Source organism: Erinaceus europaeus, chromosome 4 (assembly GCF_950295315.1).
Source record: "Erinaceus europaeus chromosome 4, mEriEur2.1, whole genome shotgun sequence".
NCBI lineage: Eukaryota > Metazoa > Chordata > Mammalia > Eulipotyphla > Erinaceidae > Erinaceus > Erinaceus europaeus.
In genome coordinates, this window is record NC_080165.1 from 74,946,171 (window position 1) to 74,973,451 (window position 27,281).

Here is a 27,281-nt window from a genome sequence, read left to right on the forward strand (position 1 = left end):
AAGATGTGAAAAACAAATACCCAGTTGATAACTAAGATCAGTAAGGGATATATATTCTGTAACATATAATACATTAATAAAATTATGTTTAATTTCAATATGTACCAAAAATAAGTAAAAAATTTGGTTAATTCACTGATACCAAACAAATCTCCTAAGATTTCATAGTTTCACTGTCAGACACATTAGTAGCTTCTAATATTAGGTTTTCAAAAATAAAAACAAAATATCAGGTACCTGCTTTGAAATAACTACTTTTGGGGTCAAAGTTGTCTCAGTAATAGAAAGCATGCTTCACAGGTAAGAGGTTCTGTATAAAACTCCTAGTGCCTCTTATCATTCACCCCCAGATTACAATTTCTATAAGCCAGTCATTATTATGTTTTCACATTACATGTGATCTTTCTCTCTCATAAAATATATCAATAAAATTAGACTTAATAGATTATATATACTACATAATAATTTAAAAAATAACTAAGGTTTTAACAAAGTTTTCTGATCTTTACATAATAAAAGCCTAAATGTAAAAACTGGCATATATTTCGTTTGCATTATACAATCTGTGAGAACTATCTTCAAAGCAAGCAACATCTTAAAACTGTTTAAAAGCAAAACTGAGAAAAATCTGAGTTGAAGTTATTTCAAAATAATTTGGTATTTTTAACTGAGTTCAAGATTCAATTTTAGGGGCTGGGGAGACAGCATAATGGTTATCCCAGGTTCAGTCCCCAGCACCACCATAAGCCAGAGCTGAGCAGTGCTCTGGTAACTCTCTCTGTGTATCTTTCTCTCTGTATCCCTCTTTCACTAAAAATAAATTAAATTAAAAAAAGATTCAATTTTAGTAGAATGTCTTTTGAAAAGACATTTATGCAGTTTTGAAGAAGTATGATTTTTTATATAAATTTTTATGATTTCAACATAAATTCTTCTTTCTTTGATTTGTCTAATCATCACTGTTACCTGTTACAATCTAGAGTATACCTCCTTCCATATATTTAAAATATACATATATAAGTTTTAAAATCAATATTTTATAAAAGTGGGATTATAATTTACACACTTCTTTGTAACCTGCATTTATTTTTCAATACTATTCCATGGAATAGTGGCATGCAATCCTAGAGCATTTTTCCAGTGACAGCATAATATTTTTTGGTGCAGGTATCTCATAATTTCTATTCTATTCTTTATCCAATGAGGGCATTTAACTTTATTTCCAGTATTATGCCTAACCAAGTACAATGCTGTGCTTAATCTGTCTATAGATATATTTACATACAGGTATTTTTACTGTTATGGTATATACAAGTCCCCCAAAATGGAACAGCTAGGTCAAATGGTAAATGTATCTTAAATTTATTTACTAAATCATCCATCCATTCTATATATTTTTATAAAGATAAAAAAATGAGAAAATGGGGGTCGGGCGGTAGCACAGTGGGTTAAGTGCATATGTCACGAAGTGCAAGGAACAGCGTAGGGATCCCGGTTTGAGCCCCCGGTTCCCAACCTGCAGGAGAGTTGCTTCAGAGACAGTGAAGCAGGTCTGCATGTGTCTATCTTTCTCCCTGTCTTGATTTCTCCCTATCCTACCCTATCCTATCCTATCCTATCCTATCCTATCCTATCCTATCCTATCCTATCCTATCCTATCCTATCCTATCCTATCCTATCCTATCCTATCCTATCCTATCCTATCCTATCCTATCCATCCTATCCTATCCAACAACAATATCATCAATAACAACAACAATATTAACCACAACAACGATAAAACAAGGGCAACAAAAGGAAAAAAAAAGACTCTGGGAACAGTGGATTCACAGTGCAGGCACCGAGTTCCAGAAATAACCCCGGGGGGGGGGGGTAGAGAGAGAGAAGACAATACTAGATGTTAAAGACAAAAACTTATTTCAATAAAAGTTATTAACTCAACCCAGGGTTTTTACTTTGGTGCCCTACTCCAAATTTAGTCAGATATTGCTTTAAGTTTCCCTTTTGTTCTTCTTTCTCAACTTCTGTTTATTGAGTGGCATCATCCCATACTCGTATTTATCTTTCTGAATTAGCTCACTTAACATAATTCCTTCTAGATCCATCCAAGATGGGTCAGAGAAGGTAGGTTCATTGTTCTTAATAGCTGCAGAGTATTCCATTGTATAAATATATACCACAGCTTTCTCAATCACTCATCTGCTGTTGGGCATCTGGGCTGCTTCCAGGTTTTAGCTATTATGAATTGTGCTGCTATGAACATATGCATACACATATCTTTTTGGTCGGGTGTTATGGAGTCCTTGGGTTATATCTCCAGGAGAGGAGTTACTGGGTCATATGGAAGGTCTATGTCTAGCCTTGTGAGAGTTCTCCAGACTGCTCTCCACAGAGATTGGACCAATTTACATTCCCACCAGCAGTGCAGAAAGGTTCCTCTGTCCCCACAGCCTCTCCAGCATTTGTTGCTGCTGTCCTTTTTGATGTATGCCATTCTCACAGGGATGAGGTGGTATCTCAATGTTGTCTTTATTTGCATTTCTCTGACAATCAGTGACCAGTCAAAATATTTATATCCCTTTCCCATATCAGGGAGCTACTCTCTTCCCTGATCCAGTTTTCTGGTCCTTTTTCCAGCCATGACATCATCTCCCCAGAAAATAATTTGGACCCACCTGCATATCAAATTTCAGGCTCAGGGGCAAAAAGAAAAAGGGAAAAAAACAACAACAGAAACTAGTATAGCCACAGGCCCTTTGAAATATAACTAAAATATGCCTAATAGCTATCTACAAAATGGAGGACCCCCCCCCCAACTCTTCATCTGCACTATTCCAGCCCTTAGGTCCACAATTGGACAACAATTTGTTTGGCTTTGTATGTTAACTCTTTTTTCAGCCACCAGGTTCCAGATGCTAGTATGATGCCAACCAGACTTCCCTGGACAGACAACCCCACAAATGTGTCCTGGAGCTCTGCTTACCCAGAGCTCTTCCCCAATAGGGAAAGAGAGAGACAGGCTGGGAGTATGGATCGACCTGTCAACGCCCATGTTCAGCGGGGAAGCAACTACAGAAGTCAGACCTTCAACCTTCTACATCCCACAAGGACCTTGGGTCTATACTCCTAGAGGGTTAAAGAATAGGAAAACTATCAGGGGAGAGAATGGGATACAGAGTTCTGGCGGTAGGAATTGTGTGAAGTTGTACCCCTCTTATCCTATGGTTTTGTCAATGTTTCCTTTTTATAAATAAAAATAAAAAAGTTATTAACTAGCTTCATTATGTTTTAGTTCCTAATCAAATCCTTTATCAACCAACCAACCAACCCAAAACTGGGTCTTTATGTATGCCTTCTAATATAAGCATCATTCTGTAAAATCATTTAGAATGTTCACAAGTGTATTGATAAGCTAGCAATAATACCAATAGTTCATATTGGAAGTATATTTTGTTAGTAAAGAACACTACAATGTCCTAAGTAGTTATAATGGCAAGCTATGAATTTTTATAAATCTTCAACCTCCTTTTTCTTTTTTTTTTTTAAACAAGAAAGTCAATCTGTTTCATAATAATTATGATGAAAACTGTACAAGTTGAACTATTTCTAAGCTAGGTCTTGTCTCATCTAAAAACTGTTAAGATTCTGATTCCTTAATTTCCCTTTGTCCATGCTTATAAAATTCAGAAACAAACACTAATTTTTTTCTATAGCTTTTCATAATTAAAAAATGTAACTGAGATGGTATATTCAACACAAAGTAACAGCTTTGAAAATTACAACGGAAATATATAAAATTTAGTGCTACTGCCATATTAGAACAAAAATTAAGATATATTGGGGAGGCAGGAAAGTGACTCAATGCTAAAGTACCCACTTATCTTGTATGTGTAGGGATCTGGGTTTGATCCTTGTCAGTACTTGGAAGCAACAAAGGGAGTCCCACAGATTAAGTAGACCAATGCTTTGCTCTCTCCATCTTTCTCTCTCACTCTAAAAGTAAAAAAGGAGGGGCTGGGTGGTGGCACACCCAGTAGAGCAGAGATAATACCATGTGCCAATGAGTCCAGTTCAAGACCCTGGTCCCCACCTGCAGGGGGTAAACCTCATAAATAGTGAAACAATGCTGCGGGTTTCTCTCTCTTCCTTCCCTCTCAATTTTTTTTTCCCGTTTTACTGGATAGGTCAGAGAGAAATTGCAGGGGTGGGGGGAGAGGAAGACACCTGCAAATCTGCTTCACCTCTTGTGAAATGACCCCCATGCAGGTGGGGGGTCGGGGTCTCGAACTGGGATCCTTGCACTTAGTACTATGTGTGCTTAACCCAGTGTGTCAACTGCCTGACCGCCTCAATTGCTCTTTAGCTCTATAAAAAATAATAAAAAAAAAATACCTACAGGTAGCAGTGGATTTATTATGCAGGAATGGAGTCCCATGATAAGCCCAGTGGCAATAAAATAAAAAAATAAAATAAAATAAAAGCAAAAGACTGAAAAAGTTAGGCCAGGGTGGTGGCTTAGCAGTAAAGTGCATGTTGGAGACTCAGGGCTCAATCTCCAGCAGCACATGAAAATATATGCATATATATAGAAATATATCAATAAAATAATTAGAATATATTCTTTAGCATAAGCATCATATTTGGATAGTATTTGATACTGTTTTTTAAATTTAAAACAATAAAAATATAAACAAAAACAAGGTACTGATATTTCCCATCTTAATTTCTGTAATGCATAAAACTAGCTTCAGTTTTTAAACCACATTTCATTATCATTATTCCTATCCAAAGATTAAACTTAATTTGAACAAATTTAAGACAATGTTATTAAACCAACAAATTCTGGCAATAAACATGATTTCCAAAAAGTGCTCTTTGTAGAACGTCTAAAAAGCATCTGGGGAAAGGCAGAAAATCTTTTCATTTAAGATTTCCAGTTCTGAATAAACTTTAGTTTTAGAAATTGAGAAATTAACCAAAGTTTATGCACCAAGTTGACTCTAAGATCAATTAAAAATAAGTTAAGAGTAAGTTCTAAAGTAAAATTAGTAGGAATATACTAAATAAACATGTATTTATGATAATTGACACTAATTTAATGCAAAATTTCATATTAATTATAAGGGATTATTTACTTAACCTATTTGTAAACATACCTAGACAGGTGTCTTTCTGGGCTCGTGGCTGTTTTCTTCTTAGAAGGCGCTCATAAAGGACCTGCATGTTGGCCTTGGCTAGTTATAAGGATTGCACATAGCACTAGTTACTATACTCCTTTTATCACAAAATTTATTAGATTTCCAACTTCTTAGTAATAGACTTAGTAATTATATGGACAAGTGCAGTTAGATTAGAACACTAAAGCAGAGTCTTTAATTAGCTTTTAGAATTACAAATGATGTACATTCAAGTTTATATTATTTTACTCTTTACATTTCATAATCTAATATTATTTTTATGTCTTAGTTTCATAAAACTAGTATATTAGAGTAGGCAAGGATCTCAGAGCTCAGGTAAATAAATCTCCTACTTTTATAAACGTACATACTGGGACTCAGAAGGTTATGTGATTTGCCAAAACCTAGAATTTAGAACCCTCAACTCCCATTTTCAGTAAGGACTCCTTGCACCAAACCAATATTTAAGCATGTGGCATTTTTAAAAAATGTACATCATTCATCTAAGACAAAAGGAAACATCAAAGCAGAAAGGAATTTAAGATTCATGGCTTTAATTTTTAAGAGAACAGAACAGATAATTTTTTCAAAGCATGGTAAGGGTGAAAGATATTTTAGAATAGACATTTATGGAAAGCTCGGGAAATATAAAATAACTAATCAAGAACAATTTTATATCTACTTTTTAAAACTGATGAATACAGTGATATTTATTTAGTAAACAGTGCTTTGTGGAAATATTGCCTATTTTCTAGTTTTAATTTTTCTAGGATAAAATAAACATTAATATTTCAGGATGTGTAATAGTTTTACTGTGAGTGGTTAATAGTATTTTAGGAGTTCTAGAAGATGCATTCAAGAATAAACTAAAATTTATTTAAAATAGAAAATAATATGAATAGTTGCAAAAAGTTTAAGAATATACAAAGCACTAGTAATTAATGTTCACTGAAGATGAGTCTTGGTTTTTAAAAATCTCTAGAGGGCTGGGTGGTGGTATATATAGTTGAGTACACAGATTATAGTGTGCAAGACTCCAGTTCAAGCCCCAGATCTCCACCTGCAGGGTAGAAGCTTCATGAGTGGTGAAGCAGTGCTACCTGCAAGTATCTCTCTGTCTCGTCTCATCTCTAATTCTCCTTTCCTTCTCAATTTCTCTGTCTTTATCCAAAATAATAAAAAGACATTAGTTAACATATAAAAATACCTAGAAATTGCTATTAAGTTATGCATTAATACCTATATATATTTTAATTAATTATTGGATAGAAACAGAGAAATTGAAAAGGGAGGGGGAAGCACTGCTTCACCATTTGCGAAGCCTTTCCCCTGCAGGTGGCGACCAGGGGCTTGAACCTGAGTAATGTATGCACTTAATCAGATGTGCCACCACCTGCCACCCCCCCCATATATATTTTTAAATAACACTGAAAACTGTTTTGTGCTATTTCATTCATTAAATATATTTTTAGTAAATATGTATAAAGCACTAGTAATTTTATTCAACTGTTATTAGTTAATAAAATTAAGTAAAAAGTTTGGATCTGCTTAGAATTCTGCTATCTGCTAAAATATTGTAAGCAAATTATTTAAAATAAAGTTAGTACTCATTTAAAAACTGACTCCTGAAATTAAGTATAAAGGTTCTTTTAATTATCATGTTTTTTCTACATGACATCTAGAAGTCAAAGTATAATATACGACATAAGTCATCTTGAGAAAAAATTTAAAAAATAAATGAATCACCATACTAAAATTAATTATTAGTAGTTAAAAAGTTAATTATTAGTAAATACACTATATGAAATAGTTTTTCCTTTGAAAGGATACTTTTAAAAATAACTAATTATAAATTTTACCCAAACAGCTACTTCACTTGAGAGATATATCTTTCTAAATTAAAATATGGTTCATGTAACTTTTCATTTATAAATATTACATGTTAAATCTACATAAAATTATATACAGATGGACTTCCTTAAAAGATATTTACAGACCTATCTTTCATATATTTTTCTTTACATTAAAACCACAAGAATTCCTGCCTCATTGGTGAGTTTCTCCTATTCATCCCCATGCTGAACTGATGACTTATAAAGGAAAGGTGAAAAATTAAAGATCTACAATGACTACACTGTCTTCAGCACCTAACTTAGCACCCTAGCACCTTTCTTTCTCGATTTCTCTTTGTCTTTATTCAATAAATAAATAAGAAATAATCAGTATCAATCCTGCTAATTATTTTCAAAATAGTGACTTTTTTGAGAGTGTACTTATAATGGCTAAAAGACCGAGGTCCTTGAGGAAAAAGAAAGAAAAAACACTGATTAACTTAAGTAAAATTTAAAAAGTAGCTCCTGATTTACTGAAAAACATGAAGAGCCACTCTTCCCCAGTAGAGCACATGCCTTATCATTTTCAAGACTTGGACTAAGGGGACTGGGTAGTGGCGTACCTGGTTGAGTGCACATGTTACAATGCACAAGGACCAGGGTTCAAGGCCCCAGTACCCACCTGGTGGGGGAAAGCTTTGTGAGTGGTGAAGCAGTACTGCAGGTGTCTCTCTGTTTCCCTATCTCTTCCTACCCTCTCAATTTCTGGCTGTCACTATCCAATTAAAAACAAAAAAGACTTGGGACTCTAGTCTTGGCACCACACAGTAACATCATGGCACTGAGGGAAGCCACAAGAATGGCGGAAGAATGTTGTGCTACCCCCCCCTTCTCCCCACCCCTCTGATAAAATCAGTGATAAAAATTGATTCAGGAGTGGTATAATTGTATATGCATGAGGTACAGCTGTCAAAAAAATTTTAATGATAAAAATAATTTATTATGAAGATGCAAGTAAAATGTACTTCTAATGAACTATTGGGTGACATTTCAAAAATAAAATTGTTACAGAATTTTTAAATAATCATTTAATTTTCAAATCCCAATAATTCATTTTTCTATGAAATATATATAAAATTTGAAAACTACAAATGATATATAAAATGAAGGAAATATGCTTTTTACTGTACATCACAATACATGTTCAAATATAAGTATCATGCTAAAATAGAATATTTTTTAATGATTACATAATTTTCAAAATGTTCAAACTGAATTTTCTGGTGTAAAATAAAATATTAGAAATCACCTAATATCAAGTCTAAAAAAAGTCCCAAGTGCCTACAATATGAACAGACTACTAAATATTTGAAATTGTGGCTTTAATTTACCTTTCTAGTATGTTTTCTGGTTATATTTTAAGAAAATTAAGAGAAGTAGTATACTATTAAAACAAACTACTAAGAGTCATTTCAAACTAGCACCAGGAAGTGATTTTTAAATAGCACAAAAGTTTGTTTTTATTGTAGAGTAATTACCACAGGTTTAGAAAGATGGAATTGTGAGAGAAGGGAAAGCACATAAACATTATACTTTTAGTACAGAAACACTATACAAAGCTGATTACTAGTAATATGAGAATGAAGAGAATGATTTGAACTATAGGACAGATCTTGCTACTTTTAACATACCCAGTTCTAGTTTCTGACAAGAGGGAATCTCTTCTGTTACCGTAATGAAATAGCTGTGCAATCCCTTGAAGGCTAGCAGCAAAGTGGCACAAAGTGTATAATGAAAATGATAGGCATGATGAAGGAAGGATTCTGCAATGATGAAACTGCAACCCTAAACAAAGAACAGATTTGGGATAGAGAATGTTAGCAACCAACAGTCCAAAAATAGAATACTTGACACTTACTAATTATGGTAATTCTAAGACATAAGAAAATCAGCAATTTTTTAGTGAGTTGCTTATTTTACAAATAATTTAGACATATAACATGTTAATCCAGTAATCTCAGTTACAATGACTTTTTAAAATAAATAGGTTATGATTTGAGATTCAGTGGCCCAAGAGGTTGTACAATGGATAGTACACTCTCAAGCATGAGTCCTGAGACTGATTTAGGCGTTGTGTGTGTCAGAGTAACACTCAAATTTTCTTTCTCTGTCCCCACCCATCTCTCTTACTGATGAAATTCAAATTACATTTGAATTGAGGGACACTCTGTTTTCTTGTATAAAATTTCTTTTCTTTTTCAGGAAAGTAATGGTTAAACTTGTACTACAAAAAGTTGGGATACAATTTAGGGAAGTTAATTGTTCTTTACCATTTCCTTCAGAATGACTAATTCTGGTAAGGGAATAAGAGTAACAAGTTAAGAAAAGATTCTGGGGGCCTTGGGACATAGCATAGTCATTATGCAAAACAACTTTCATGCCTGAAGGCTCCAAGATCCAGTTTCAATCGCTGGTTAACACTGTAAGCCAGAGCTCTGAGGAAAAGTAAATAATAATAATAATAACAACACTAGGTATCAAAGACCTCTAATCATCAAACTAGACAAATCTTAGAAGTACCAGATTAGTTATCTATTAAATAACTGGAACTAATTTATTAAGATCATATTTAATTAGACATGTTGTTGAGCTCAATTAACAATATAAACATTACACTGATGTCTAAAACAGTTAATTTTTAAAATTTAAAATAAGATGAAAAAAGGGAATTTATAAACAGTCAGTGCTTACATCTGGTGATAACTGTTTTGTGTAATTAATACCAAAGACCACACTTTCAAGAGGAGGAATCATGGAATCCTTGTTTTGTGCTGGTACATTTCTATTTAGCCAAGTGTTCTTCACAGGGCGAGGAAAGCTGAAGAAATAAGCATCAGATTGTTATTATTATCATTAATAACATTATAGCACTAGAATAAAGAGCAAGTGCTTTGTAAATTTATGGTTTCTAAAGCACTCTTAACAGTAATTTTATTATAACAGTATGAGTTATAAAAAGATACAATATAAAAAACTAAAATTACTTGTTTGACATTAGCCCTTTAAGGTTGAGTTTCAGAAATTCTCAAAAAATTCTAAAGATAAAATAGGGTAGCATTTGGAAATTATCCACCTAAACTGTTGATCATGTTATAACATTGACAGTTAAATATGGATGCTGTTTACAGAAGAAAGACAGCTCAAACTTAAACATGGGAAAAGGAAAACTATTTAATTGCTTTACTCTATTTTTTCAAAAACAAAATATTTCTTTTCTTTAATTCTCTACTAAATAGTTAAAGTCTTTTAAGATAATCCTGATTAATGCTTAAAAGGGACTTTTTTAAAAAAAAAGGGGGGGGGACTTTCTCAATACCATGTATGAATTACTACTGTTAACATTAAAATTACTCTTAGGATTACATAACTCCCACAGAATAAGTAGCATATTTCTTCATTCTGTTTGAATATCTAAAATCTATGCTCAATTTAACTTAAGAAAAAGCATTGTCTAGTTATAAGTGGGCTAAAGCATTTGGATTGTTTGTTAGTTTGACAAAAGGGAAAAGACAGAAAGTAAATCAATTTTGTCATAAGCAAAGAGCAGCCTTCATTTGTAAAATTTATTTGCTTTGCAAAAATAAATTACCTATATCCCAGCAAATTTAAGGAAATTACAAATGAATGATAAACTCCACTTGATAAAATATGTTCTTCAGAACTGAATTAGAAAAGTTGGGGGCCAGGTGGTGGTACACCTGGTTGAGTGCACATGTTACAATGTACAAGGACCCAGGTTTGAGGCCCCCAGTCCGCGCCTGCAGGGGGGAAGCTTTGCAAGTGATGAAGCAGGGTTATAGGTATCTCTCTGCCTCTCTCCCTCTTTTCTCTCAATTTCTGGCTGTTTATCCAATAAATAAATAAATAAATAAATAAATAAATAAATAAATAAATAAATAAGTGTTATCCTTAACATTGAAATATAAGAAATAGGTCTCTTTGGGAGTTGGGCAGTAGCACAGCAGGTTAAGTGCAGGTGGCGCCAAACACAAGGACCGGCATAAGGATCCCCACCTGCAGGGGAGTTGCTTCACAGGCAATGAAGCAGGTCTGCAGGTGTCTTTCTTTCCCCCTCTCTGTCTTCCCCTCCTCTCTCCATTTCTCTCTGTCCTAACAATGATGACATCAATAACAACAATAATAACTACAACAAAGAAAAACAACAAGGGCAACAAAAGGGAAAATAAATAAATAAATAAATAAACAGAGGTCTCTTCCTCTCACTCCTTCACTAAAAAATAAATAAATAAAAGGAAATAAATCTATTTAAAAAACAATAAAGAAATACTGACCTAACTTTTAAAGAATTCTATTTGTCTTTTACATAGAGACAGAGAAGCAGATAGAGAGAAAGAGACTATAGCACCAAAACTTCCTTCAATGCAGTGGGGGCTATGCTTGACCTGGGTTGCACACATGGAAAAGCAGTGCACTACCCCAGTAAGTTATTTCACCGATCCAATAATTTTTTTCATGTTCATAATTAGATAGAACATATAATGTGCTTCAAAGAAAAATAATTTTAAAACAAAAATAATATTGCAAATTTAGAAACATTTCATTGTGCTTAGAGCATAAATTCACCTACAACAAAACTAGGAAAAACTTTTTGAAGCATATATAGTAAGGAATATTATCCTTAACATCATCCCTTTTACCAGTATGCCATCAGAAATAAACTTTCCCTTCGCCATTTCCTGTTTTCCATCTCTAATCTCTCATTTATAGGCAAAGAAAGGCAGGAAAAGATGCTGCTTGCTTCTTTCAGGGTAAGGTTCTAGCATTGAGAGGAAATATTAGGGTCTAGGTAAAGAACAGCAACCTCAGCTATTAGAGGCACTTAATTTTCTCTGCCTGTCACTAACTAGAGTCAATAATTAATCAATTCTCTTGGCTTCTGATCCTGAGCCAAAAATATCTTCTTCCAGTAAAGAGTCTCTAAGGGATGAACAGGTCCTTTCATCTACTAGCCTGTGGCAAAAACTACTACAGAGGAATCACACATTTAACTCACTAGGAATATGTGACTGTTACTCCTAGAAAGCAACATTGAGAATCTTAGCTAATCTCTGAATTATTTGTACTTCTCTTTTCAGGAAAAAAACTAAGCCAGATTTACAAAGAAAAAAAAAAGATGGGCGGGGGTAGATAGCATAATGGTTATTTCTCATGCCCAAGGCCCCACATTCAACCCCAGAGCTGAATAGTGCTCTGGTACAAAAAGAGAAAGAAATAAACCCTAAAAGACTAAAACAGATTAATTAGTTATTCAAGTTGAAATAACAAAATTAAGAGATTCAGAAAATTGTAGTGTGATAAACAGATAAAGTTTAACATCACATGTAATTAATAGAAAAATAACTAGTAATTTCAATTACTTAGTTGAAAGTCATATTTTAAAAAAATTATCAAAGAAGTTTCAACTATAGAACTATATTACATATTCAGATCAACATATTAAAATTTTAATCTATAACACAAATGCTTTATTTACAAAAGTTACAACAACTAAATTATAAGTACTTATTGCACTAAGCAACACAAAATTGGTAAAACATGAGTTACAGATCTGACTTCAGAATAAGGAAGACAAAGCAAATCAACAGGAAAATACATCTGACCCTGTGCTCTAAAAGAAATCATAAAATCATAAGGGAAATCATGGAAGATAGTCTCAATGAAAGTTTTTAAAATAATGTAAAGATATCTATAGCAGACTCTTGTAGTCTTTATGTTAAACTATGTTGGTTTTCTACTAATTCTAAAGGTAAGTCTCTAAAATTACCTACATAGTTTTCTGAGAACTCAGTTTAACAGCATAATTCTTAAGTACTATCCCTAGTATCAATTACTGGACTCAGATTTGTGCCAGAAAATTGTAAAGAGGGGTTGGGAGGTGTTGCAGCAATAGAATACATTTCTATTTTCCAGGTCCTAGAAAAGGATGACAAGATGACCTAGTGGGGGTTGTATTGTTTTGTGGAAAACTGAGAAATGTTATGCATGTACAAACTATTGTATTTACTGTCGACTGTAAAACATCAATCCTCCAATAAAGAAATTAAAAGAAAAAAAAAAAAGAAACCATGAAAAAAAATACATTTCTTCCACATGTAAAGCCCTGGGTTTTATCCCCAACACCATATGTAGCAGAGGAGCATACATATAAGTTACTGATATTAAAAACTGAAAGTGTCTTGTTACCTACACTATAATGTTTATGTATAAGGATGTGAGTTGAAGCACCTGCAAACAGAGGGAGGATTCACAAGACATGGAGCAGTAATAATAATAATAATTAAAGACAAAGATAACACTTAATGTAAAAACTGAAGAACTTGAATTGTACTGTTCATTAATGAAAGCTAATCCATCTCCCCATCAAACTGAGCAAAAAACTGTTCAATCTTAATCAAGCTCCAGAATAATATGTGCTTTTCAGTTAAAATGGTAGGTGATTTAGTTTCAAAAAGCTTAATAAAAATATATGAAACTGGGGCTGGGATATGGCTAGCATGATAGTTATGCAAAAAACTTTTGTGCCTGAGGCTCTGAGCACTGCTTTGGTCTTCTGTCTCTCTCTCTTATTATAATAAACTACTTGAAAAAAAATCAATAAAAATGGCTAATGGGGGCCAGGCAGTGGCACATCTGGTTAAGCACAAACATTACAGTGTGCAAGGATCCGGGTTCAAGGCCCTGGTCCCCATCTGCCTGGGGAAAGCTTCACGAGCGTTGAAGCAGGTCTGCAGGTGTCTCTCTCCCACTCTATTTTCCCCTTTCCTCACAATTTCCCTCTGTCTCTATTCAAAATAAATAAATAAAGATTAAAAAATGTAAAAAACAATTGGCTAATGACTTAGAGAAAAAATCTTTGTATAAGAATATGAATATAAATTGGGTGGTCACAAAGATTGCTCACTGTCATGTGTATGGCCTAGGTTCAACCTAAGTACCACACCAGATGCTATAGTGTCTTTCTCTCTGTCTTTACTAGAATGAAAATGTGACCTGGAAAGTCGAAATACAACATTTGAGAGGTCCTGGCTCCATGTCAAAAAATATATGTATATGTAAATATCAGCCCATCTAGAGTAGATTAAAAAAGAGAAATGAAACCCCAAAGAAGAAACATACTTTTTTTCAGAGAATAAATAACTACAGCATACCACTACATAAAAATATATAGATTTAGCTATTTTATATTGTTATTTTTAGACTGCAGTAATTTTATTGGTCATCTGACAAAGGTTAGCTACATAATCTATAGTTAAAAAAAGTAATCAAGCAAATCTTCTCATGCTCTAAATTTTATTATTTTGGTGTAAATTGAAAGTATTCAGTTAATAATTATAACTTTAGAAATTCCTTACTATTTCAGTTATCTTTATGTATATAAATGTAAAGATATAGGTTAAATTTACCTTATTAGTGGCTGGTGTAGTGCAACCAATGATGCATGGACTGTAACAGATACAACAGAAAGGTGGAAATAATCAAACATAACATTAACGTGATGATGAAGGCCTCTATGGAGGTTAAAGTGCAGCTTCAATGTTCGGCTACTTATTAGTTGCAAAGCATTCAGATCATCTGCCCTAGAGAAAGCAACATATTTACATATAAGTATAAATATTTCATAAAGTCAAATATTATCATTTTATTATCATTTTTAAAAATTATCTCTACTGGAGAGATAGCTAAAAATTGAGAGGGAAAGGGAAGATAGACAGGGAGGGACAGAGAGATACTTTTAGCCTTGCTTTACCACTAGCAAAGTTTTTCCCTCTTCCTGCAGGTGGAGACTGGAGGGCTCAAACCTGGGTCCCTGTGCATGGTAACATATGCACTGAACCAGGTGTGACACTGCCTGGCCCAAGTCCAGTATTTTCTAGTTTACATTACTAAAACGTTTAATTGCTGAATTACATTTTACAAATTTAAGTTAAGAAAAACATTTAAAGCATCATATTGGCATTAGAAAGCAATATGGTATCTAACAATAAAATAACCATGTTCTATCAATAGTTTTCAACTCATTAATGTCCTTCTAAGTCCTTTTCCAGTACTGTTGTCTCAAGGGTACAATTTCACAAAATATCTGCTAAACATGCCCACCACCAATGCGTAGGGCACTGGGTCTCCTACCCCTTTAGTCACCCAAAATCTGTATATGTAACCCAAGGGTTTAAAAGTGCTTCACTGGGAGTCGGGCTGTAGCTCAGCGGGTTAAGTGCAGGTGGCACAAAGCGCAAACTGGCATAAGGATCCCGGTTCGAGCCCTGGCTCCCCACCTGCAGGGGAGTCGCTTCACAGGCGGTGATGCAGGTCTGCAGGTGTCTAGCTTTCTCTCCCCCTCTCTGTCTTCCCCTCCTCTCTCCATTTCTCTCTGTCCTATCCAACAACGACGACATCAATAACTACAACAATAAAACAACAAGGGCAACAAAAGAGAATAAATAAATAAATATAAAATTAAATTAAAAAAAATAAATAAAAATAAAAGTGCATCACCCCTACTTGTTCACTTGATTTGTTGCCTAAATCCCACAAAAAGAGTGAGGTCATCTGGAATCTCTTTCTGATTTTTTTCACTCAGTATGAACCCTTCCCAGCTCCATCTATATTATAACATAATGGAAGATTTTATCTTTATTTTATTTATTTATATTTTGGCTAGAGAGAGAAATTGAAAGGGAAAGAGGAGATAGAAAGAGAGATACCTACAACACTACTTCAAAGTTTGAGAAGCTTCCCTCCTGCAGGTGGGGCAAGGAGGCTTGGACCTGGGCCTGAGTACTGGCATACCTGCTCGAGTGCACATATTAAACAGTGAACATGTTAAATGGTGCACAAAGAACCAGGCTCAAGATCCTGGTCTATCCACCTATGGGGGCTGGGGGGAGGTTCATGAACAGTGAAGCAGTGCTACAGGTTTCTTTTTCTCTATCCCTCCCATCCTTTTTGATTTCTGTTTCTATTACATAAATAAATATCAATATTTAAAAAACTAGAAATAACTGCCAAGAGTAAGAGTTACCAATCTTGATAAATCTGATTATCAAACCTCTAAAAGAAGGCATTAATCCTGCTACTAAGAAAAATTAATGGGCAGGGATAGATAGCATAATGATTATGCAAAGAGAATCTCATGGGGCCAAGTAGTGGTGCACCTGGTTGAACACATATGTTACAGTGTGCAAGGGCCCAGGTTCAAGCCCCTATCCCCCACCTGGAGGCAGAAAGTTTCACGAATGGTAAAGCAGGGCTGCAGGTGTCTCTCTGTCTCTTTCCCTTGCTTCCTCTCTCAATTCCTCTCTGTCTCTATTCAATAATAAATAAAATTTTAAAAAGTAATGTTAAAAGGGTGTCAATTAAAACAAATAAAAAACCAAAACATATACTACCCAGAGCCATATACAAATTTAATGCTATCCCCATCAAGATCCCAACCACATTTCTAGGAGAATAGAAACAAATGCTACAAACGCTTATCTGGAACCAGAAAAGACCTAGAATTGCCAAAAAAATCTTGAGAAGAAAGAACAGAACTGGAGGCATCACACTCCCAGATCTCAAATTGTATTATAGGGCTGTTGTCATCAAAACTGCTTGGTACTGGAACATGAATAGACACACTGAGCAGTGGAATAGAATTGTAGCCCAGAAGTAAGCTCCCACACCTATGGACATCTAATCTTTGACAAAGGTGCCCAGACTTTTAAATGGGGAAAGCAGAGTCTCTTCAACAAATGGTGTTGGAAAAAATGGGTTGAAAATGCAGAAGAATGAAACTGAACCACTATATTTCACCAAACACAAAAGTAAATTCCAAGTGGATCAAGAACTTGGATGTTAGACCAGAAATTATCAGTTACTTAGAGGAAAATATTGGCAGAACTCTTTTCTGCATAAATTTTAAAGACATCTTCAATGAAACAAACCCAATTACAAAGAAGACTAAGGCAAGCATAAACCTATGGGACTACATCAAATTAAAAAGCTTCTGCACAGCAAAAGAAACCACTATCCAAACCAAGAGACCCCTCACAGAAGGGGAGAAGATCTTTACATGCTATACATCAGACAAGAGTTTATAACCAAAATATATAAAGAGTTTGCCAAATGCAACAACAAGAAAACAAATAACCCCATCCAAAAATGGGGAGAGGACACGGACAGAATATTCACCACAGAAGAGATCCAAAAGGCTCAGAAACACATGAAAAAATGCTCCAACACTTCTTCAGAGAAATGCAAATAAAGACAACAATGAGATTATCACTTCATTCCTGTGAGAATGTCATACATCAGAAGAGGCAACAGTAACTAATGCTAGAGAAGTTGTGGGGTCAAAGAAACCCTCCTGCACTGCTAGTGGCAATGTCAATTGGTCCAACCTCTGTGGAGACAGTCTGGAGAACTCTCACAAAGCTAGAAATGGACCTAATCTATGATCCTGTAATTCCTCTCCTGGGGATATATCCTAAGGAACCCAACACACCCATCCAAAAAGATCTGCGTACACATATGTTCTTAGCATCACAATTTGTAATAGCCACAAACTGGAAGCAACCCAGGTGTCCAAGAACAGATGAGTGGCTGAGCAAGTTGTGGTCTATATACACAATGGAATACTACTCAGCTATTAAAAATGGTGACTTTACCTTTTTCAACTCATCTTGGATGGAGCTTAAAGAAATCATGTTAAGTAAAATAGGTCAGAAACAGGATGAATATGGGATGATCTCACTCTCAGGCATAAGTTGAAAAATAAGATGAGAAGAGAAAACACAAGTAGAACCTGAACTGGAATTGGCATATTGCACCAAAGTAAAAGACTCTGGGGTGGGTGGGGGGAAGGATACAGATCCAAAATGGATGACAGAGGACCTAGTGGAGGCTGTATTGTTACTGGGAAATGTTATGCATGTACAAACTATTGTATTTACTGTTAAATGTAAAACATTAACCACTCAATAAAGAAATTAAAAAAAAAACAACCAAAAAAACCAAATAAAACAGAGACTCTCATGTCTGAGGTTCCAAAGTCCCAGGTTCAATTCCCCACACCACCATAAATCAGAGCTGAGCAGTGCTTTGGCTTTAAAAAAAAAAAATTAACTAGTAGAAGAGAGTTCTGCTATATTTAAGTGCTTTATGGCAGCAGTTACTATATTAGCATTATAATTTCTAGGGTCCAGGAAATTGTTTCATAATTCTTGGGTTCAGCATGGGCACAAAAGAGTAGGCCTAACCTACTATAAGTATTACTATTTTTTTTTGTTGTCTTTATTTGATAGAGAAAGTGAGAAATCAAGAGAGGAGAGGGAGATAGAGAGGGAGAGAGACAGGGAGACACCTATAGCCCTGCTTCATCACTCATGAAGCTTCCCCCCTACAGGTGGGGACCAGGGGCTTGAACCTGGGTCCTTGCACACTGTAACATGTGTGCTCAACCAGGTGTGCCACCACCCAGCCCCAAGTATTACTATTTTTTAAAAGTATTATTCTATTGAGGGGCTAATAGTTTACAGTATAGTTGTTGGAACAGGGTACAACCTGTCATCTCCTGTGATAGGTGTCCCCAACTTGGGTCTTTCCCCATCATCATGTAACAAGACTGGATCCAATGCCACCTCGCCTTTCCTTTCTTCCTCACAGTCCTTTGCTTTGTGATAATACATCACACCCAATTCAAGTTTCATTCTTTTTCTGCCCTTGTTTCTTATGAACCATCTTTAAGTGAGATAATTGATATTTGTCTTTCTTTTTAAAAATCAATAAGGGTTAGGTTAAAATCCAAGAAATTTAGGAATTTAATATTAACAGAAATCAGGCATAAAGGAATATTTTTAAAAATTTATTTATAAAATAAAAATATCTTAATCTGATAAGCCTACTTACGAATAATCTCCTTCTGTAAAGTGTAGATCCAAAGACAGGAGATAACTTATTTCTTCAAGGGTTTCTTCAATCTGAAATTACAGATTAGATAACTTTGTAAATTTTAGAGAAACTAATAAATTTTGTTTGAGATTTTACAATGACACTGATAACTATATTCGAAGAGATGTTTACCTTTTTTTCATCCAACAACATTTTAACTTTGAAGATCATAACATCATTTAAAACAACTTCTTCATTTTTATAAAGAATCTGAAATGTTTTACTGCAGATCAGAGAATCATGAACTGAAGCTGGAAAGGCTAAAGTCATACCTAAAACAGATAAGATTATGTAATTAGTAACTAAGATGAGTGGCCTTTAAATACTGTATGTTTGATTATACTTCTTTAATGCAATTACCACTGTATATATTAGACCACCTCTTAAAATATTTTGATAAAAATTAAGTACATAAATCAGCACAAAATTACTGACATATGTTATTGCTTTAAAGAGATCATTTCATTTATTTCATAAGAGATATATAGTGCCTTTCACATGAGAATTTGGTAGAGAGAGAGGAAAAAAAGAAGTCAAAGGACCACTGGATTGAATTGGGAGCTTCAGGCATGCAAGTCTTGCACTCTAATTGTCGAGCTACTTTCTTGGCTGCTATACAATTTACCTTAATCTGAGAAAACATATTATGAAATATCAAGGTAGATATATTTTAAGAGTGAACAACCAATCTGTAGCCACAGAAGAAAATAATTGGGGCTGGGTGGTGGAGCACCTGGTTGAGTGCACGTTACAATCACAAGGACCAGGGTTTGAGCTCCCGATCCCCACCTACAAGAGGAAAGCTTTGCAAGTGGTGAAGCAGGGCTGCAGGTCTCTCTCTTTCTCTCCCTCTGTATCACCTCCTTCCCTCTCGACTTCTGGCTGTCTCTATCCAATAAATAAAGATACTTAATAAAAAGAAAATGATTAACATAGACTTTAACCTTTGTCCTGATTGATGAGAAGTAATCTTTACACCACTAGAATAAAGAATTTGATGGGTGAGGGGTAGATAGCATAATGGTTAGGCAAAGAAACTCTCTTGCCTGAGGCTCTAAATTCACAGGCTCAATCCCCTGCAGCACCATAAACTAGAGCTGATCAGTGCTCTAGTAAAACAATCTGGCTAGTTTTGTGTACTGGATGTTTGGGAAGTAATATCTGACTTTTGGCCTTTTCCAATGACTGGGGCATCTATCTGGGCTACTCATGGTGGGCCCTAATGATTTATGTGGTGACTCAAGGTGGGTCCCTAAGATGATGACTCAGGATGGGTTCTGGTCATACTAGGAAAACCAACCAGGTAGCAGAAAAGGGGCTGGAGACTGAACCATGTAGGTAATAATTTAAAAAAAAAATTTTTTTTTTTTGCATTATCTTTATTTACTTACTGGATAGAGGCAGTCAGAAATCAAGAGGGAAGGGGGTGATAGAGAGAAAGACAAAGGGATACCTGCAGCATGCGTCACCACTTGAGTTTTCCTCCTGTAGGTCCGGACCAGGGGCTCAAACCTGGGTCACTGAGCACTATAACTTATGTGCTCAACCAGGTGCACCACCTCCCAGCCCCTAGGTAATAATTCAATCACATCAGTGCAAACATCAATAAAAACTATGGAAACTGAATCTTGAATAAGCTTTTATTGTTGTCAATACTCTGTATATTGCTTTTTCTTCTAGCGTTTGCCCTTCTTCCGTAGCCAGTCAACAGCATCAGGTTGAGCCTGATGTAAAGTTTCGAGACCTCCTTTGAATCTGGAGAGGTGGCAGTCGTTGACTATGTGGGTCATAGTCTGTCTGGAGCTGCAGGGGCAGTTTGGGTCGTCTCTGGCTCCCCAACGATGGAACATAGCGGCGCATCGGCCATGGCCTGTTCGATAGCGATTGAGGAGGGCCCAATCATAACGTGCTAGGTCAAAGCCAGGTTGACGCTTGCAGGGGTCTGTGATGAGGTGTTTGTTCTTTACCTCAGCTGACTGCCAGCTCTGTTTCCAAGAGACTGGAACAGAGAAGTTCAGTGTAGGCGTAGGGGACCAGATTGGGTGACGAGACGTCAAGTGTTGAACAGGGTGGGCGAAGATATCCGTGTATATTGGCAGGTCCGGTCGAGCGTAGACGTGGGAAATGAACTTAGATGATGCCGCATGCCGACAAATATCTGGCGGGGCGATTGGCAGGGCGATGTTGCTAAGAACTGGCAGCCATGGAACCGGGGTGGAACGGATGGTTCCAGAAATTATCCTCATGGAGGAATATAATTTGGAATCGACCAAGTGGACATGAGGGCTACCGAACCATACTGGGGCACAGTATTCTGCAGTGGAATAGCATAATGCCAGAGATGATGATCGTAGTGTGGAAGCGCTCGCGCCCCATGAGGAGCTGGCCAGTCTTGCAATGATGTTATTCCTCGCGCCCACCTTTGCTGCAGTTTTTATGAGATGTTTGTGAAATGACAGAGTGCGATCGAGAGTAACGCCAAGATAGACTGGCTGGGCTTCATGCAGGATTCTCGTATCGCCAAGCTGCACATTAAGCTCACGTGAGGCCGAGGCATGGTGTAGATGGAAAACAGATGATACCGTTTTAGCAGTGCTAGGAATTAGTCGCCATTTTTTACAGTAATCAGATATCAGAGACATGTCTTTCATGAGTGTTTCCTCGAGGATGTCGAACTTTGATGCCTGAGTTGCACAGCAGATGTCATCGGCGTAGATGAACTTCCTTGAAGAAGTTTCTGGGAGGTCATTGATGTAAATATTAAATAGCGTAGGAGCCAGAACAGAGCCCTGGGGGAGGCCACTTGAGACAAGTCTCCATCTGCTAGACTTGTCACCCAGATGTACCCGGAATCTTCTGTTTTGGAGAAGAAACGATATAGTGCTGGCCACCCATGGAGGCAGGCATCTTGAGATCTTGACCAGGAGACCACGGTGCCAGACCGTGTCATAGGCTGCTGTGAGATCAACAAAGACAGCACCCGTCTTTAAATTCTTCTGGAATCCATTTTCAATGTAAGTTGAGAGGGCCAGGGCTTGTTCGCAGGTAGATCTTCCTGGGCGGAAACCAGCCTTGGCGGGTGATAGGAATTTCTCTGTAAGATGAGAAATACGTGACAGAAGCAGCCTCTCAAGGAGTTTGTAACACATTGAGAGGAGAGAAATTGGTCTATAGCTGGCGGCCAGTGTTGGGTCTTTCTTTGGTTTCAAAACCACTATAATCTTCGCACGATGCCAAACTTTGGGCATAGACTCAGATTCCAAGATGTGGAACAGGAATGAAGCGAGCCACTTCTTTGCCACGGGGCCCAGGTTAAGAATGAGTTCTGGGGTGATGTTATCATAGCCAGCAGCTGTTCCCCGTTTAACCCTCTTCAAAGCGTCTTCCAGTTCAGACAGTGTAAAGGGAGAGAGTTTTGGAGATGGACAAGATAACCGGAAGTGGGATGACCACTCATGGGAAATTTCTCTTTTCCAGACTGGGTCGATCTTAGCATGTCCAACTTGAGTTAGGTGACTGGCCACTGAGTTTGGAGATACGGGAGGATGGGAGACGGGAGGGGGTTGGCTACCGGCACCCAGTCTGTGAAGAAGCTTCCAGGCCTTCCTACTTGAGTGGGTGAAGTTCAGACTTTCCGTGAGTTGTTGCCAGCAGGCTTGGCGTGCTGCATCCAGGGAGGTAATGAGATGGTCAGCCATATCTGGGTCGCCCAACTCATCATACTGCTTTAGTAGTTGCATCAAGACAAGGCGTATAGTTAGCACGTCTCCCATGAGGAATGGCTTGGGAATCTGCTTTGAAGATGGCTTGGTGGAAGCACCAGTAGGAATCTTCAGAGGGGATAGAGTTAATTGGAATTGCAGGAATAGATTTGTTGGTAAGATCACTGAACAGACGCCAGTTTGCTTTCCGAAAGTTCCATCTTAGTTTCTCCGAGCACAGAATCAGTGGGAGCTGGAGACCAATGTGGATGATAGCTGGGCGGTGATGACTGTGCGGGAAGATCTTGTATATTGCTAATACATTGATAATAATACATTGAAAACATTTTTGGGGTATACAGAGAGAAATCAAGAGCGAAGTGTGGAAATAGAGAGGGTGAGAGACAGAGAAACATCTGCAGCACTGCTTTACCACTTGTGAAGCTTTCCCCATGCAGGTGGGGGCCAGGATCTTGAACTTGGGTCCTTGTGCATTGAAGCTTGTGCACTCAACCAGGTGTATAACCACCTGGCCCCTGATAATAATACATCTTGATTCCATGGGGGAAAAGAATGGAAACTTCAAGAATCTGGGATTTTCCCAACCAACAAAGTTCTATGTATTTCTTACCCTTTATGTCTTTTGATTGGCTCTGATATATTTCCTTCTGCTATAATAAAATTTAACTAGTAAGTACAATGCTTTCCTGAGTTCTTTCAGTTGTTCTAGAGAATTATAAAATCTGAGAGGGCAATATGAACCTCAAATTTATAGTTTATGGACCTCTGAACTTGCAGTAGGTATCTGAAATGAAAGCAGTCTTGTAGAAGACTGTATCTTTAATTTGTTAAGTTTGATCTACTGCTGGCTTTGGGGTCAGGCCATTGCAACAGTCCACCCGATGTCTAACGAGATGTCTACTCTATATTAAAGAACTGACATGATGTTAGAAATAGTTCAAGAAACTGGAGATGACTGGGTACTGGCACAGTTGCACAGTTGAGCACACATTACAGTGTGCAAGGTCCTGCATGCAAGCTCCCAGGCCCCACCTGGAAGGGGAAAATTTACGAGTGGTAAAGCAGTGCTACAGATATCTCTCTCTCTCCCTATCACCCCCTTTCCTCTTGATTTCTTACTGTCTCTGTGTCTGACTTGCATTCAGACTGCCTGACACCCTGTTAATTCTGTTAGCTTTCTTTCATGCTTCCTAGTCCTTCAGTGAATTGTTTGTTAAGTTTACTTCCATGTTTTCCCACTTCTTAGTGAACTCTGCATGAAGTGCATCTTTTCTTTTTGTAAACTCTGCCACAGCTGGCATTGAGGAATTTTGTCTTTGCTTGCACATTTAGTGTGGCTTCTATTGTTGAGCCAGCAGGTGGTACAGTTGCTATAGGGCTGGATTTCCCTTTGTGTGTAGTGGGGAAAAGGAAGAGGAAATTCTATAGTATGTCACTGGCTGGTTTAATGTCTGTGATGTAGAAAGTCTCACTGCAGTGTTCCAGTTTGTGCCCAGATTTCTGGGGATTAGTTGTGTTTATTTCAGACAAAGTAGGGCTTACTTTTCCAGTCAACTGTTGGGAGTCTGTTTCCTGTCTCAAAAGTCTAGCTGTGGCTACATTTATTTCTTCAGAAGTTCCAGCTGTGATTTGATGAGATTTGTAGTAATTTCTCATCGACAGTGCAAATGATTAGAGTAACAGCAGTGGATTGTGCAACTGTTGTCACTCCACGGCCAAACCTCTAGAAGTTCTATGTGGTTTTATTCACAAGCCTATGCAATCTGAGTGGTTTCCTTAGAATAGCTCATTACAATTTATTCAGAGAAAACCTCTAGTGTTTTGGAGTCTTTACTCCAAGGTAAATGCTAATCTTCCTGACATTTTGCATTTGGGTCTGGGGTACCTAACTATCATACTTGACCTGAATAATGAACTTAAATTCATTCAAGTTTTCAGGCTCATCTCCTACTTCCCTTCATCTGTATACCTGCTAGAGATTCTTGGAAGGTATCTCCCAAAGTTGGCCAATCCTCACTTCTGTTTTTTTGTCTTTCAAATGTTATTATTTATCTATTATTCCACTTTACACTCCTATATTTTTATTAATAAGAAGTTTTGGAAACAAGATAACTTGAGTACATGTGTATAAACAGTTTATTATCTTGCATTATAAAGCTGACTTCCCTGGAGAGACAACCTCATCAATGTGTTCCAGAACCTCAACTTTCCAGAACCCTAACCCACTAGGGTAAGATAGAAATAGGCTGGGGATATGGATCAATCTGCTAATGCCCATGTCCAGTGGAGAAGCAATTATAGAAGTCAAAACTCCCATCTTGTGCATCCCAAAATGAATTTTGGTCCACACTCTAAGAGGGAGATTAACTAGTGGGCAAGATGACTAGAGGACTCTCAACTCCAACTTCAGGTCCCAGAAGAAAAGGAAAAAAGAAGGGCATTTGGAAGTAATAGGTATAGGTGTAGGTGTAGGTGTAGGGGTAGGGGTAGGGGTAGGGGTAGGGGTAGGGGTAGGGGCAGGGGTAGGGGTAGGGATGATTTCAAAAGGAAGAGGATGAAGGACCATAGAAAAAGAAATGGATATATATATAACAGTTATAGAAATAATAGTCAATCCATATCTACAATCTTGGGAGAACAGTAGCTTCTTCCAACGGAGGGAATGTGATATAGAACTCTGGTGGTGGGAATTTTATATTCCTGCTACCTTGTAATTTTGTAAATCAATATTAAGTCACTAACAAAAATAAAATACAAATTTTAAAAGAGAATGAGTTACAATTTTGAGTACAAATCCTTCTGTACCAATAAAGCTTTTTTTTCCCCTAATAAAGCTTTTATATATTGACTTGTCAGAAAAGTCATTACTTTTTAAAATGTTTTTCTATGCAAACACGCATCATGACTTTTCCAACAATGCAATATATTTTCTGTATTACTTCCAAAAATATATTTTTTAAATTAATTTATTCCCTTTTGTTGCCCTTGTTGTTTTGTTGTTGTAGTTATTACTGTTGTTGTTATTGATGTTGTCGTTCTTGGATAGGACAGAGAGAAGTGGAGAGAGGAGGGGAAGACAGAGAGGGAGAGAGAAAGACAAGACACCTGCAGACCTGCTTCACTGCTTATGAAGTGACCCCCCTGCAGGTGGAGAGCCGGGGGCTCGAACCGGGACCCTTAACGCTGGTCTTGTGCTTTGTGCCACGCACATTTAACCAGATGCGCTACTGCCTGACTCCTGAAAATACTTTTTAAAGTTTATTTATTTATTTTCCCTTTTGTTGCTCGTTTTATTGTTGTAGCTATTATTGTTGTTGTTACTGATGTCATCATTGTTGAATAGGACAGAGAGAAATGGAGAGAGGAGGAGAAGACAGAGGGGGAGAGAAAGACACCTGCAGACCTGCTTCACCACCTGTGAAGTGACTCTCCTGCAGGTGGGGAGCCTGGGGCTCGAACTGGGATCTTTATGCCGGTCCTTGGGCTTTGTGCCACCTGCGCTTAACCCGCTGGGCTACCGCCTGACCCCCCCCAAATAGTTTTTCAAAAGGAGGGTGGACAAATATTGAAAAGCAAACAGAAATTCTAAAAAAATATTGCTACTAGGAATAAGAAGTCATTATTTGGCAATTACAGAAGCCAGACCTTCCACCTTCTGCATCCCACAATGACCTTACTCCCAGAGGGTTAAAGAACAGGAAAGCTATCAGGGGAGGGAATGGGATATGGAGATCTGGTGGTGGGACTTGTGTGGAGTTGTATACCCCTCTTATCCTATGGTTTTGTTAATGTCACATTTTTAAAAAATAAATTAAAAAAATTAAAAAAAAAAGATTATCTACTTATTAGTGGAGGAGGGAAGGGGTGGCAGTGGGAAACCAGAGCATCATGCTGGCATGCATGGTACTTGGACCTGAACTCAGTTTTGTATGTTTGAAAGTCCTGTACTTTGCTATGCAAACCCCCCCCCCCCCCACCGCAGGCCTCTTGGACTTTAAATTGATACTGCACAATTCTCTTAATATTTTCAACTAAGGCCAGCTTGAAGAGGAATTTCTCTGTTGCAGAGGTCTCTGAATGCTTTTAAAACTTCTTTTAAATTAGTGATTTCATAATGGTTTGAAAGATTATAAGATTACAATGGTATGGTTCCACATCACAGTTCTGTGCTTTCCTCACCTTGGTGCTCCTTCCTTCCCAGGGATAATAACCATAGTCTTAGCAACAGTTTAACAGTTTGGCCTCCCTTCCTTCCTTTCTTTTCTTTCACAAGTTAATGTACTTCAGTTCTTTATATTGCAACAGGAGGGAAACCATTTACTAGTAACCTTCCAGAGAAATGTAGTCTTATTTGGTAATAGATATAAACTATAGCTATGGGAGTCCTTGAACACATATATCAAATTAAAGAACCTCAAGGTATTACATATGATAATAAAGGATAAGAAAAACAAAAATATGTAGGAATGACTAAAAAGTACTAGAGAGAAAAATGACATCATTTAAAGAGACATAGAGGACTATATGCACGTGAATGTGTT

At 36.8% G+C, this 27,281-nt stretch overlaps 1 protein-coding gene across 8 annotated transcripts in view; it reads right to left on the reverse strand.

Annotated features, from left to right (window-relative positions):
• The window catches only part of FAM135A (family with sequence similarity 135 member A), a 95,846-nt gene that overhangs the window by 45,675 nt on the left and 22,890 nt on the right, over positions 1 to 27,281 (reverse strand). For 5 of the 8 annotated variants that reach the window (XM_060189984.1, XM_060189982.1, XM_060189983.1 and 2 more), the window contains 6 exons: positions 19,151 to 19,290; positions 18,977 to 19,047; positions 14,494 to 14,667; positions 9,761 to 9,887; positions 8,701 to 8,854; positions 5,157 to 5,234 (listed from right to left, as the gene is read on the reverse strand). In XM_060189984.1, coding sequence (XP_060045967.1) covers positions 5,157 to 5,234; positions 8,701 to 8,854; positions 9,761 to 9,887; positions 14,494 to 14,667; positions 18,977 to 19,047; positions 19,151 to 19,290 — 744 coding nt within the window. Of the gene's footprint in view, positions 1 to 5,156; positions 5,235 to 8,700; positions 8,855 to 9,760; positions 9,888 to 14,493; positions 14,668 to 18,976; positions 19,048 to 19,150; positions 19,291 to 27,281 lie in introns of those variants that run through there. The other 3 variants (XM_007529033.3, XM_060189987.1, XM_060189988.1) reach the window with 2 other exon arrangements.